We start from the raw sequence: 14,898 nt of genomic DNA, 5'->3' as shown, positions 1-14,898 counted from the left end.
ATCCTTCTGCCCATGGCCCAACTCTGTGCCCACTTCCGGCTCTGGCGACCTGTGTCCACCGTCTTCCAAGCTCACAGCACCCCATACAGACTGATTCCGCAGTGTAGCAGGAACTGGCTATCATGGGAGCCCCCTGAGTGCTTGCCCTGAGTGCTAGCATCGTCCCCCACACCAGCTGCACCCTGTCAGGTCCCGTCTGGGCTCTGGCCTCAGGCACGAAGGTGGGTCACTCTGAACCAAGGCTGTTGGTCACTGCCTCTTCCCACATTGTGTGGCCTCAGATAAGTGATTGTGCCTCAGTTTGCCCAGTGGGGACCAAGGGACCATGTGGGAGGTGTGTACAGAGGGGGACAGGACACAGCTGCCACCAGCAGGGCTGCCCACCCCTTCTGTGTGGGTCTGTGTCTGTCTGTCCAGGGCAGACCCAGAGTCCACAGTGGCCCAACTCAGGAAGTTGCTCCAGGGGTGAAAGTGGGGGTGCATCCCCTCACTTGTCAGAGGGGTGGCACAGCCCTTTCTGCCTGGTGCCAGGACCCCACGGCCATGCTGGGGGCACCGCAAACCGGGTGGAACTTAGCCTGCAGGCACTCCCGAGGCTCTGCCCACCTGGGCCCCTGGACTTGGAAATGTCTGAGAAGCCGAGGGTGGAGTTGCCCCGGGCCATGGGAGAACCCACACACATGGGCACACACAATACAGCATGCATGCACAACACTCATATGCAAACCCACATACACACAAACTGACATGTGAACACATGAATACATACCAACACATAGGTATCCAATGCTATATATAGATATAGAGACCAATTACACAAATATGTGCATACTTGTACACTCATGCTCACATGACTATGCACACATGTGCCCACCTAGACACATGTGTACACACACTGGAAGGCCCCACAGTCAGAGGTGACCTGAGGGGTCACGGTGCCCTTTCAGTGCCTGTGTGCAGGGCGGGGTCCTGACCTATCCCCCTATGTATGCCCCTCACCTCGGAAGAAAGGTTTGAGCAGCCCAGCCCTGGGTCGGTGCCCTCTGGGCCTTAGGCCTGACCCCTCCAGGGGCCCGGCAGTGGGTAATAAGTCACTGCAGAGGAAATTAATTACCCGCTTGTTCTATAGCCTAATCTGCTGGTTTAAGCTGACTTGAGGGACCCAAGTGGGGTGCAGGAGGAGGGGATCACACTTATAACGTGACACTGGAGGCCGGCCACCACCATAACTCACCAGGTCGCTATCGCAGGGCCATTAATCACCCTTATCGGGCCGGTAGGCCCGGTGGGGACCCCCCTGGAGGGCAAGTTCAGGTGCCACGAGGGGCAGAGGTCAGAGTCTGTGGTGGGGCGGGGCCTGGTCCATCCTGGGCACCAGCCAGGCCTCCGTAAGTTTCAACTTGTGGAGTCTGACCACTGAGGGAGGAGACTTGGGGGACAGGTCCTGAGAGGGCCCAGGCAGGGTCCCCGGAAGGGAAGCAGAAACAGGAAGGGGAAGGGGAAGGAAGGGGCCGGCGGCCTCCGCCGAGCGCGGCCTTTGATTCAGCAGGACCGGGCAGCGGAGTTCTTAGGAGTACTTAGTTTCCATGGCAACCAGCGCTGACCCCACATGATTGTTCTCCCGAGGAGCCTGACTTTACTATATGTTCATTCACGGAATTAATGGACTCCCGCGCCTCCATCGCGGCCCGGACAAAGGCGGGGGGCGGGGGGCCGTGTCCTCGGGGGCTCGACGCCACGGCCCGGCCTTTTGTCCGGGGGCTTTACCGAGGCCCGGCCCGGCTATTCAGGCCAAGATTATCAAAACCAACTCGAGCCGTCTCGGGGCGGCTAAACACACTTTGGTTTCATAACGACATAACTGGGCCCACATGCAAATTAATCATCGTGGTGGCGGGGTGCCGTGGGGCGGGGGGAGAGAGGAGGGGGATTTGGAGGTGACTGTGTCTGTGAGGGACAGTCCCCCGACACACAGCTCACCTCCAAATCATCCTCCTCGCCCTCCCGGGCTGCAGGCCAGTGTCACGCGTCTTCCCGCAGGACTCAGCCGTGTGCGAGGCTGAGAACCCACGTCCAAATGCAGTCACCACACAGGCCACCATCCCTCTGCCCCTCACCCAGAGATGCTGTCTTTCTGCTCACCTAGGGCCAGCCCTGCAGGAGGGAGCCAGGCCCCCCTCTGGGCCAGTTCCCCGGATCTCCCCGAGACCAGGCTGCAGAAAGAGCCAGAACACAACTGAGCGGGGACTCGGCCACTCTGCATGAGCCTGATAAACTCCACACAAATGATGATGCTTGATCAATCCTCCCAGCCTGCCGGGCCATGTGTCGTGTCTCAGGGACCTGTAGCATTTTGTGCAAATCTCGGCCAGAGATTTATGGCCCAACCCCTCACCCTCCTGCCAGCCTCAGGGCCATTTTATTAGCTCCATTGATTTCGGGTTCCTCAGGGACCCCAAGCCTCCAGCCCTCCCCCACGTGGGGCGGTTGCCCCCCCCAAGGCTTTCGAAGAGGCTTCGGGTCCTCCTGTCCCTTGGGGCACCCACGGCCATCCCCTCGGAATTGGGGCTGAGTGGGAACCGCGCCCCACTCTTTGTCTCTGGCCTGGCTGTGTCCACACGTCCGCCCTTGTCAGGGTGAAGAAAGAAACTAGATAAACTGTGACAAAGGCCTTCAGGGCTGGGGGCCTCAGTCCCCCCTCTCATATCACCCAAGAGATTGAATCAGAATTCCTCCGGCCGATACCATCTCGTCAGGCCGACCGCACTCTTGTTGGCGGATAAATTCAAGCCTTCCAGAAAGTCCGCAGCTACACTTAAGCCCTCAGCCTGGTGTCGATCCTATTGGATTCTGATAAGACGCGCTGAGCCTCTGCTCCATCCATCTCGGGCCTCGGCGCCGCTTTATTTGTCCCCAAAGCCTGTTTGCGGCCTTTTCATTATGGCCACGGCGTCCCTGGGGAGCAGTGTCCATGATGGATGGACGCCTCGGGCACCTCGGCAGATGTCTGGGGGGGGGCTCCCCACTAAGTCAACAGAGACAAGCCCAGGGACAGCTCCTCCACATGACCGTGTCCCCAAGTGTGGCCTAGCCGTGGTGAACGCTGGCACTGCGGCAGGAGCCGTCAGCACTAAGGACCCGGTGCCCCTGTGGCGACTGTGGAGCTGGGTGCAGTATTAGGTGGGGGAGGGCAGGGGGTGAGGGGTCTGGAGGCATGGGGCCAGGGGACATGGGGTCAGGGGAACACAGGGTCAGGGACATGAGGTCAGGGAACATAGGGTCAGATTGACATAAGTCAGGGGGCACATTGGGTTAGGGGTCAAGGGGACAAAGGGTCGGCAGACATGGGGTCAGGAGACATGTTGTTAGGGGACATAGGGTCAGGGACACAGGGTTGGGGGACATAGGGTCAGATTGACATAGGTCAGGGGACACAGGATCAGGGGACATAGGGTCAAGGGGACAAGGGGTCAGAGGACATGGGGTCAAGGACACCGGGTCAGGGGACAAAGGTCAGGGGACACAGGGTCGGGGAACATGGGGTCAGATTGACATAGGTCAGGGAACATAGGATGGGGGCATGGGGTCAAGGGAACAAGGGGTCGGCAGACATGGGGTCAGGCGGCATGGGGTCAGGGGACGTGGGGTCAGGGGGACCAGGATGCAGAGCCCACTGGACAGAGCCACCAGTTTGGGTGTGTATGTGTGTGAGCAGGTAAGAGGACCGGTGTGTGGAGGGTGGGTGGGGTCATTTGGCACCCCGGCACCCCAAAGGCCTAAATCCAGAGTTGCAGCACTAGGCACCCTAGCCCCTGGGCCGTGTCTGGGTGATAGGGATTGTGACGGGCACCCGGGGCCCCACTGGTGTCCTGCTGAGGGCGAATGATGACACGAGGTTCCCCAGGTTGGGGGGGAGGGGGAGAGGCCAAGGCCCTTCCAGGATGAGAAGCGGCGGGTATGGGACAGGAGACGACGCCCAGATGCATGTGTCAGGTCCCTGAGCCCCACATCCAGGCCAGGTGCAAAGGCCCAGACGCGGCAGCTGACGGGGCCTGTGGGGAAGAGTCTTCCTCGGGGCCAGACAGAACAGTAGAGCCCCCAAACCCCACGACAGAGCCCCCAGACAGCACAGCCGTGCCCTCCTGTTTGTAACGGCCCCTGTGTGGAGCTGCTGAGGGCTTGGGGCTGGGCCAACTCCTCAGACACTCGGCTCCCCACACCTAGGGATTCGTGGGGGATTCGGTCTCCCTTTGCTGGGGGGAGGGGCAGCTCCAACTGCAGAAATGCCCAGAAGCACAGACAGACAAGTGCACACGTGCATTTGTATACACTTGCTCACACGTGGGTGGGGCACATGGGAAACACAAGGAACACACAGGGACATGTGGGGAATACACATGGGGAACATGGGCACACATAGGGAGTATGCAGGGAACACACAGGAGATAAGAAACACACAGGAAGACACAAGGAAAATGGGGAACACATGGGAAACACAGAAAGCACACATGGGAATACATGGGAAGCACAGAAAAACTCATGGGAACAAGTGGGAAAACACACAGGAATACATCAGAAATACTTATGAACACGGGGGGAATACATGGACCAAGTGGGGAACATGGAAACACAGAAACTCACAGGAAACACATAGGAACATATAGGGACTAAACGGCCCTCCATACAAGGTTTTGTGGCCCTGCCCTAGAGGAATCTTTTTTGGTTTTATTTTGTTTTAGTTGTTTGGGTCACACCCCCCAATGTTCAAGGCTTGCTACTGACTTTGCACTCAAGGATCACCCTGACTTTGCCTCCTGCGGCCCACAGGTAAATTGAGTTTGAGAGCCTGGACTAAAAGGAGGAAAAGACATGGGAACAATCGAGGAAACAGGGAACACATGGGAACATGTGGAGAACACATGGGAATGTGAACTCCAGAAACACCTGGGAATTCAAATGGAATACATGAGGACATGTGGGTGGGGCACATGGGAAACACAAGGAACACACAGGGACATGTGGGGAATACACATGGGGAACATGGGCACACATAGGGAGTATGCAGGGAACACACAGGAGATAATTAACACACAAGGAACACACAAAGAAATTGGGGGAACACATGGGAAACACGGAAAGCACACAAGGAACATATGGGGAGCACATGCAGGTGCACACAGCCTATGCTGTCTGGTGTCTGTATGCTGCACATCCCTGCGTACCCTGAGTCGGGGTTTCCCCAATGTCAACGCCCAACCCAATGTCAACGCCCATGGGAGAGCCAGCCTTGCCTCCTGCTCGAGGCCTCAGGGTGGGGCAGCGAGTATGTGGGAGTCGCTGGAGCCCACAGGACACAGACACTTGGAGCCCCCACGACGCATGTCCTACCTTCCCGATGTGACTGTCGTGCACCATGTCCTCAGCGTCCACCAACACGGGCTGAAAGACAGCGGAGTAGGCAGGGGTCAGAGGTGCAGGGCCAGGGGGATGCAGCCCTCCAGGCCTGGTGGGGCGCCGGGGGCTGAGGGTGCCGGGGTTGAGTGCACTGACTCCCACCCAGGTCTCCCCCATCACCCAGAAGGACCAGCTGGGCTCGGCTTGGCATCACACTCGGCCCATCTCGGGCCTTAGGGGCATCTCGGGGACCCCTTTCGTGGGCTGAGCACCCAGCCTTAGGGCAGCACAGAACAGCTGGGTGAGTCCAGCTGATGTGGGGGGCAGAGGGGCTTGGCAGGGCACCAGGAGCCCCTTCTGTGTGCCCTGGAATTCCGAAGGGTCATTGACTCTGCCCACCTACCCCCTCCACTCTGAAGCAGTGCCCACAGGGCTGCATCAATGGGCTGTGCTCTCTGGGGGGGGCTTGGGTGACTCTACATGGTGCCAGCAATCAAACCCAGTTAGCCACGTGCAAGGAACATGCCCTCCCCACTGGCCAGAAGCTAAATATGCACACAGCAGCTCTAAACTGTAGGAGAGCACACATGTACCCCCACATGTACAACACACATTTGTACACACAACCTACACACATGACACTCATGCCAACACACAAGCACATACACAAAGATGTCCACTCATGGTCACATGCACAAACATACACGTACCCTGTGCAAACATGCACGTCTATGAATACGCAGTCATGAGAACACAGGTAGTCGTGTACAAACACGCAAGCTATGTACACATCACACACATGTGCACAAAGCATGTATAATCGTGGTTGTCATAAAATACAGTGGAATAATAAAACACATGTGAAAACACGTGGAACCATATACAATAAACATGCAAACATGTGTGTTAGTATACAGACGTGTGGACACACCACAGTGTTCCCACACAGAAGCCAAGCTGGAAGAGGACTTTAGGAGATAAAGCAAAGGGGTGAGAAACATGGGGTCGGGTCCTACTCCCCCGAATGCCTCGTGTCCCCTGTGACAGCGTTGCCCATCCCAGTGCCAGGCTCAGCTGAAACGACAGTATGTCAGAGCCCTGTGTGGTCCACGCCAGCCAGTGGGGATTTGGGGTTTTTTTTGTGTGTGTGTGTGTGTGTGTTTATAGATTCTCAAGTTGTGGCTGAAGGTGAAGAGAGAAGGTGGGGCCAGGGTGCCCAGGCCTGAGCCCCCCAAACCCCAGGAGTCAGCTTCAGCCTCAGAACACAGCTGGGGGCAGCCCTGGCATGTCTGCCTGCTATACTTCCTCAGATCCTGAGCAGCAGGCTGGTGGGGGGACCAGGTCTTCAGGAGCTGACCCAGTCCAGGCCAGGAGGTGTGGGTGTGTTAAGGTGGGCAGTGCTCACCAGCCTGCTGAGCAGAGGGTGAGTGGGCAGAGGGAATGGACAGGGGCTAGATGGGCAAGAGAAGGCAAAGGGGATGGACAGGGATGACATCAGCCCCAGTGATCCCCTCTGCCCTATTTCTGGCACAGACGCCCCAGGGGAGAATCTCAGAGTCGGTCTGCTCCGACCAACACAGGGGGAAAGCACCTTGGGGCTTGGTGACCCCAGGTCTGCTCACCCTATCCCACAGTCCTCTGGGGGCCCTGAAGTGGGAAGTCCAGGTCGGCAGAAAACATGATGGGGGAGGTCTGTGCCCAGATCTGGGGCTGTCTAGATGCTGTGAGGACACGCCGGTCCTGCAGTGCCAACAGAGGAGGCAATGGATGTGTTGGCACCCACCTCTCCTCTTGCCTAAGATTCCCATCCATAGGGCCTGGGGAGCACAAGGAATCATGGGGGACACAGGGGGCAGAGGGGAAGCATGGGGAGCAGATGGTGCAGGGACCCCTGAACAGTGCGGCATGTAACTTCAGAAGGCCCAAGGGTTCATTGTGGGCACAGGGCAGACCTCCTGGACATTCCCAGTCCCCATTGGAGCTGGGCTGTGGCCCCTTTTAGCCTCCCACCTCTCCACCCACACCCCTACTCCCTACATCCACCAGCCCACAGTTTCCACACTCCTGGCCCAGGAGCAGAAACTTGGAACCCAGTGCTATGAGGTTAGGGCTGCAGTGGCCTCTCTGGACCCCAAAGTATCTGAGTCCTGGGGGGTTGTATGGCCCAAGGGCCACCAAGGGCAAATCAGGCACCTCATGTTCCCCTCCTGCTCCCCGAGCCCAGTTGAGCAGACACATCAGCCACCCCGCAGGGTCTCTTCAGGGAGCGGCTCCTGGCACCCCCAGTTAGGACCTCCCCTTCCAGAGAGCACTGTGAGGAGGGCACCAGGCTGGGCTCTGCAGGTGGTTTTGCTTCACCAGCCTGGTCAAGGAGCCACAGGGTTTGAGGGCTACATGAAGGATACCCAGCTCGATCTGAAAGAAATATTTACTCAGCCAACAAGTTCAGAGTCAGGGGATGGGTAGCCCCCAGAACCACCCAGATTGCCCAGTCCCCGGCCCCCAACCTCCAGGCCCTCACTCCCCAGGTCCCAGCCTCCACCTCCCCAGTAGAAGCAGCAGGACTGGGAGGGACCCAGAGGCCCACTCGGTGTGTGTGTGTGGGGGGGGGGGGGTGTTCACCTGAGCCTGGGCCAGCCTGAGCACAGGAGGAGTGTCTATCCTTGATCTTGCCCCCTGCCCCCTGCCAGCCTTGCCTGGACCCCTCACTCCCTTGGTGGTTCAGGGGCCACTCACCCCTGTCCCCATCTTCCCCACGCACAGGCGACACTCAGTCCTGGCACCTGGAAGGCTCCTGTCCCACACACAGCCCTGGCACTAGTACAGCCGTTTGGGGCACTGGGAGAGGCCCCGTGCCCTTCTGAGCCCCTTGAAAGAAAGTGAGGACACGCCCTTTGTCCCTGACCTTGCTTGCCAAGCCCAGGCCCCTCAGGATCCAGCAGTCTGGGGATTTGACCAGCGAAGAATCCAGCCGCTTCCCTGGACTCTGAGCCCTGCATGGACAGCAGGTCCCTCCAGCCTCGGCTCCACTGGCCCCAACAGGCTCTTCCCCCAAGTGCAAGTGCCCGTCCCCCAGTTTGCAGGCACCGGGGCGGCTTCTGCTGCTTCGGGAAAGATTGATGTCCCCGAGGGGCCGTGTAAATCTCCTCGCAGTGGCGGGTGGCACTTCTAATCAATGGCTCGTGACAAGCCATCACTTCCAGCTTCAGAGGAAGTGCGGTCGTCCGCCCCCACCTAGCCTGAGAAAGTTCGGGAGTGTCTGTGTTCAGCCTGTGGGGGCCCGTGCCCAGGTGAGGGGTGAGGACCCAACCTTGCCACCCTGGAGGAAGAAGCATCAAGGGAGGGAGAAGGCAGAGTTCAGCCTGGAGTGAGGCCACAGCTCGTGGAAAGACTTGGAAATGCTCCGGAGCACTGTCTCCGGCTCAGCCAAGACCAATAAAGGGTGGGCAGGCATACACTCATAGCTGCTGAGAGGGGATCCGTGGCTTCCAGACCCTTCTCGGGCCACAGCCTGGAGCCTAAGGCCTTCCCCAGCCCTAGACAACTTGGCTCCCAGAATGCAATCCCAGGACCTGCTTAGGGTTCCGAGAATGGCTGAACCCTTCCCTGGTGACTAGAAGGGCAATTGCCCCCACCAGGCAAACTGGGGATCCCTTGGGTGCTGAGGCTGTGGGATCTCTTCTCCATGGCTGGTGCTGTTACACTGGGACCCCCACGTCCGCCCACATCCCCACTCTCTCTCAAGCCCTTGGCACTGGCCTGGGTGGAGCAGGACCCGCTCGGGGAACCTCGATGCCCTGCCTGGGATGTGGTGATCTTCGACCAAGGAGAGGTAGGTTCAGGGTCTCCCAACACCCTGAGAAACACGGGCAGGCTTGGAGGGCAGGAGCCTTTAGGCTTGTGGGACCAGCCTAGTGCAGCCCACACCTTCCAGGGAGCACTCAGAGCATGGGGGAGCACGGGGGCAGGTGGGGGAGATGGAGCACCAGGAAAACAGGGAGCATGGGGAGCAGGGCAGGAGGGGAGCACAGGGCTGGTGTAGAGTGAGTATGGAGAGCATGGGTATGGAGCACCAGGTGCCGATCTGCTGGTCCTGTCCCCCAGACTTAACAGCACCTCCTCAGGGAACACGTGGCCTGAGGGCTGATAGGGTGACCAGGATGAGCCTAGTAGGATTGTGGTGGTGCTAGGAAAACTGGGGGTGCCGGACAGCGCTTCCTGGGTGGGAGTGGCTGCATCGAGATCTAGACAGAGTCCCCCAACAGGCCACTGACCCCCCACTGGATAACTGGCCCAAGGCTCCATCCCATCTTCCTGACCAGATGGGCAGGACCCAGGGGACTCAGAGAGCTGCAGCAGGTCTCAGTGCTGGGCAGGACCTCAGGGTCGGGGTGCAGTGAGTGAGGCAGGCCAGGCCCTTTCCTTTCCTATACTGACAGACTGGTTCTGCAGGCGGCACAAAGGAGCCCTCACAATCTCACACCCTCCCGCCGCAAGGCAGCCACCTCGCATGGACATAGACACACAGGCACGCACATACAAGGCACATGTATACAATACGCCCAGACATATAGACACAAGCACTCACACACAGAAACTCATAATCACCTACCGACACATGCTGGAAACATTCACATGTACTCACATAAGTACACGATTGCACTCACACAAACAGGTGCACCTCTTAAGACATGTACACATGAGCCCATACGCACACACCCGAGCATGTATGTATATATGTTTGTGTATTATGCAGTTACATGTATGCACATACTTGGCTCTATTACATTGCACCCGTGTCCCTGCATTTGTGTGTGTGCCCATGTTGTGCTTGCTTCACTCCTTCCCTGTGCTCCTCCAAGCTTTATTTCCTGGACAAGGGTCCTCCCAGGTCCCCAGGTTAGCCTGTGACTGGCGGCTCCTGCCATCCTGCCACCAGCCCTGGTGAGGCTCAGGAGGTTCCCAGGTACCAGCCACTGTGCTGTGAGGCCCTGGGTATCCAGTAGCCCAAAATCTGACACCCAAAACAAGGCCAGTGCCAAGGCCGCAGGACCCAGGCAAATGAATTCTGGCCTCTGGATCCTGAGGGAAGGCAAGCGTTTGGTGCTGAGATGGATGGACTCAGGGAACAGCGCTCCGCGGGGGCCTGGCATGAGTGTCGTGGCCGCCGACGCGTGGCTCACAGCCCCTCCGGCCCTACTCCTGCCTTGCTGGGAGCCACCACAGCCGCTCTGCCCAATTTTCCAGCTGAGTTGGCCGAGGCGGGAAGGTGAGGTGGGTCACCGCGCACAACAGCTCGGCCCGAGGCCCTGGGCCTGGTTGCGCTCGGCCTCCCGCTCTGGCCACCAAAGGCGCCTCCATAAATAATAGACAACAGGAGAGGAGCCGGCTCTCGGGGCTCGGACAGTGACACTTGGGGCTCTGGCAGCCAGGAACTGGGCTCGGCCTGTTCCTGTGTGACACAGCCGCCCCCATCAGCGCTGCCATTACAGACGTCACTGCGTGGATGACCGTCTGGGTGTGGCTGCGTGCCGCCGCCCCCCCCCCCCATGCCTTGCAAGGGGGCAGTACAATTAGCACAAGTGTCCGAGTAGGGGGGTGCCGGAATGTTCTGGAGTGTGGCTGAAGGAATAGGGCAGGGATGCCTGGGCTCGAGCACATCCTTGCTCTGTGCCCGTGGGGCCGGGAAGAGGGAGTTTTATCTCCCGATGCATCAGGGCTAGAGATTGTCTGAGCCCAGTGTGGGCCGCAGCGTTTCTGGTCGGTGCCAAGAGGAACAGTGTGGAAGGGTCTCGCGAGGCCGTTTCTGTTTTTACATCTCTGCGCAGAGACAATGCTGCAGATAAGGCTGTCGGGGAGGGGGGTCAGGGAAGCAGGGCCCCCCCCCCCAGCCGCCCCCGCAGCCTGAGGTCGTCTAGCAACGTCCCAGCAGCCCATGGCCCTGCCCTGTCAACATTCCTGCACTGGGGCCCCCAGTTAGAAATCCCGGGCACTCTCCCCTCCCCACCTGGCCCTGCAGCCCCCAGGAGGAGGGACTGGACTTCCCCAACTGCCCTCTTCCGGCCAGCTGTGTCTTTGGAGGCCACGGCTGTGATGTGCAAGCCCCTCAGCAGAAGACGCAGTGTCTGGGCAAGTCTCCCTGTGCCCACGAGGCTTTGCTGGCCACATGGAGTGGGAGAGTGTCCAGGATACCAGGGTTCACAGTACAACAGCCCCTCATCTCCCATGGCAAACGCAGAGCTCACGGGCCCGCCGCAGCCGCCTTCCTGATGTCCTGGTGCAGCTGCACCCCATACCCACACCCTGCACACGGCACACATGTGAGCAGACTTGGGCATGGGCATACCACAGTGTACAGACATGTATGCACATCAGCCACACCCACATGTGGGAAACATGACACACTAGGACACATAAGGACAGCTGGGCAATGCAGGGACAAGTGAATGCACCATGTGCATGGGCACAAACATACATGGACAAACAAATCATGCATGACACATGGACACACAATGACAGGCATAAAGACTCACATGGACAAATATGCCACACATATGGATAAATACGCATGACAGTTGACATGTTACAAACACACAAATACACACGAGCAAACACATGTTGTATGATGTGTGTGCAGCACACAGCCGCAAGTGCAAGTCATTGCAACACACATGCACACTTCACACGTCACATGTGGCATGTGCCCATATACCACTGCATGGCATGTGTGCGTACACTACATGCATAAGTGTAGACACACAGATAAACATGCATGGCATGTATGTATACAGACACACAAACACAACACATGGACAAGCACACTATATGTGTGCAGGCGTGTGGATGGGCACAATCACGTGATGTTCAGGAAAACATGATTATGCCACATATTCACACAGTCATACATCTATGAGCAAATACACAGAAGCATGAACACACCTGAAGATATGCACAGCGACACATGTGAACACAGACAGTGTACATACTCAGAGACATGAGCATTGTCTGACACATGTGTAGGCACACACATGAACACACATGCGTGCACACAGCCCCGAGTGCACATAGCCTCGAGCGGGCAGACAAGGAGCCGGTGGATGGCCCGAGAAACCTCTTCAAAATATTTGGGCTTGTCAGAGGCCCAAACCGCTGCGCCAGGCACTTTTCCCGCTAGAGCTCAGCCCGCGGGTCTCTTCAAGGAAATGAAATCCGTGTGTTTCTGATTTATTTATACTTAACTCATCAAAATGCTGTTTTAAGAGCGAGTTGGTGTCCAGACGCCCTCAGAGCCTTTCCCTCCCTGCCGAAGGCCATATTTGGCCAAGCGCGGACAGACAGACCATGTGCGGCGCATCTGCGGGTCCGAGCCCCGCGCACCAAAACTGAGGACAGGCCCTGGGCCCACGGGGCTCCTACTACACTGGAGACTGTTCCCACATAAGCACCCAGGGCCTTGTCAATGGGTGTCTCCCCTGAGACCCTGTTGGACCCACGCAGGCGCTGCAGGTCTGCCTCTATGGGCCTTGCAACCAGGTGTGACGTGGCCTGCAGATGAGCCTGCCCTGAACTCCACGCACCCCTGGCACCAAGGAGGGGCAGCCCTATCCACCCTTGTGCAGGAGCTCTTTGGGGCGTGATATTTATTTCTGGCTGATTCCACGCAATGGAGTTCAATTATGAATTTGATTGCTTTCTGTTTGGGTGCAGGATATAAACCCCTTTCTCTCGCGTCTTTAATTGTGTTTCCCGGCAGGTCCAGCATCCATCAGCCCGCTGCTGTCTCAGCCCCCGAGATAAACCATCCGCCGGGCCATAAATGTCCGCCCGGATTATTGATGCTCTGGGGAAATTGATTATCTATTTGAGGGGCGCAGTGGCCTGACGGGTGACTGCGTCCGTCCTGACAGCCACGCGTCTGTGGAAGACGGATCCCCGGTGAGCTGCGTGTTTTTCTATCACCGAGAAAGTCCCCCAAAGCCAGGCCAGATTCCCCTCCTCCGGGGTCCAGGAGGAAAGCCCGGTGCCCCAGCCCTAAAGTTTCCACAGATACGTGTGTCAGGCTGAATCCTCGGAGCGTGGGGAATGAGGACCCATAACCCTGCGGGACTCACTAGGATTTGCTCGGGGGTCAATCGCCAAGTTCACGGGTCACGTCCCTGCATCAGGGAGGGAGCCCTGGAGCCCCAAAGCCAGGCCTGACTGGATCTGAAAACAGAGGCTCTGGGCCGGGCTGGGGGGGCCAGCACTGAGCTCCACCCACATCCGGCAATGTCCGGGGTCAGGGTGGGTCGGCGCACCTGCGGCCCAGAGGCAGAGCCGGGACAAAGATGAACCTGGGGCGTTGGTGGCTCTGAGTCGGGCGATAAGGAGCTGTAAACCGGGAACATTTGCTTACCCCAAAAATCGATCAGGTCTCGAGGCCCGCCCTGAGCTGAGCACCCCTCCCTGCCCTGGGAAACAGGCCTTTTGGGGCAGCCGGATCAGCACCCTTGGAACCTGCCCATGCCTCAGGGCTGTCGCTGCAGCTGGTCAGGGATGTCTCCCGGGTTTCTTGGTGTTTGCTAAAGGCTTCTTGGCCCCCCTGCATGGTCTGGCTGTGCCTACTCTCCCCAAGAAGAACCCAGGCCCAGTCAGGGGGGCCCAGGACACCAGTAGGCTCTGGGACTGGAGGACGCAATGGTGGGGGGGGTCTTGCCCAGACCCGGCTCCCCCAGCCTGGTGACTCTGGGCATGGCCGTGCAGGACACTGGCATGGCCATGCAGGGGCGAGTGCGGGAGGAGCACTGACAGGGTCACATGGGAGTCCAGCAGGAGAGAAGAAGAGCCAGGCATGCCTTCAAGGCACAACCTAGAGGCCTTCCTGGGCGAGGAGGACCAACAGGTACAGGCCACAGGTGGGCTCTGCCTCTTCCATTCAGGGGCCCTCGGGGCTGTCTCCACACTCCTTGCCTCACATAAAAGCGGGTCCTTGGATTGGTCCACATGCTGCTCCAGCAAGCAAAAGGGGTGGGATTTTCCGTGTGGAACGTGCATGTGTGTTCATGCATGACTGGGCTGGAAAACATGCAAAAGCAAAGAGAGTTATACACTGTGAGGCACAAAGGCCTGAACGATCATGTGTGTCTGACAGGTGCTCAGAACATGGTGTTCGGCACGCGGGTACGCACATGAGAACGTATGAGTGTGCTGACAAGAGATGCATGTGAACATGATACATGTGTGCAGATGGGAACTTGTGTATATAGAGAATACGGGTGAGTAGGGGACATGAATGCACCTGGACACACATACATGCTCCCACACATGGCAAGTCATGTCCAGGGACATATGTGCACATGGCCACTGGAACTGGCAGGTGGGTGGCTCCTCCCCCCCCCAAAAGGCACAGTCCCCCCCTGGGCTCTCCCCGTCAGGTGAGGTGATGGGTCCGAGTGAAGGTGCCTGTCTGGGCCACAGCACAAGCAGCATAGGGCCACATGGGCTCTGCTGGCTGTGGGAGATTCC

The 14,898-nt window shown here is 58.3% G+C and overlaps 1 protein-coding gene across 1 annotated transcript in view; it reads right to left on the bottom strand.

Annotated features, from left to right (window-relative positions):
• Window positions 1–3,087: 3,087 nt before the first annotated feature.
• The window catches only part of LOC126010953 (histone-lysine N-methyltransferase PRDM16-like), a 79,415-nt gene continuing 67,604 nt past the window's right edge, over window positions 3,088–14,898 (bottom strand). The window contains exons 3-5 of the mRNA XM_049774561.1: window positions 5,389–5,439; window positions 5,223–5,337; window positions 3,088–3,206 (exon numbers count right to left, since the gene is read on the bottom strand). Coding sequence (XP_049630518.1) covers window positions 3,088–3,206; window positions 5,223–5,337; window positions 5,389–5,439 — 285 coding nt within the window. The remainder of the gene's footprint in view (window positions 3,207–5,222; window positions 5,338–5,388; window positions 5,440–14,898) is intronic.

The sequence above is a fragment of the Suncus etruscus genome, chromosome 6 (assembly GCF_024139225.1).
Source record: "Suncus etruscus isolate mSunEtr1 chromosome 6, mSunEtr1.pri.cur, whole genome shotgun sequence".
NCBI lineage: Eukaryota > Metazoa > Chordata > Mammalia > Eulipotyphla > Soricidae > Suncus > Suncus etruscus.
Note: the sequence above shows the minus strand (reverse complement) of the source record. Positions and strands in the feature narration are given on the sequence as shown.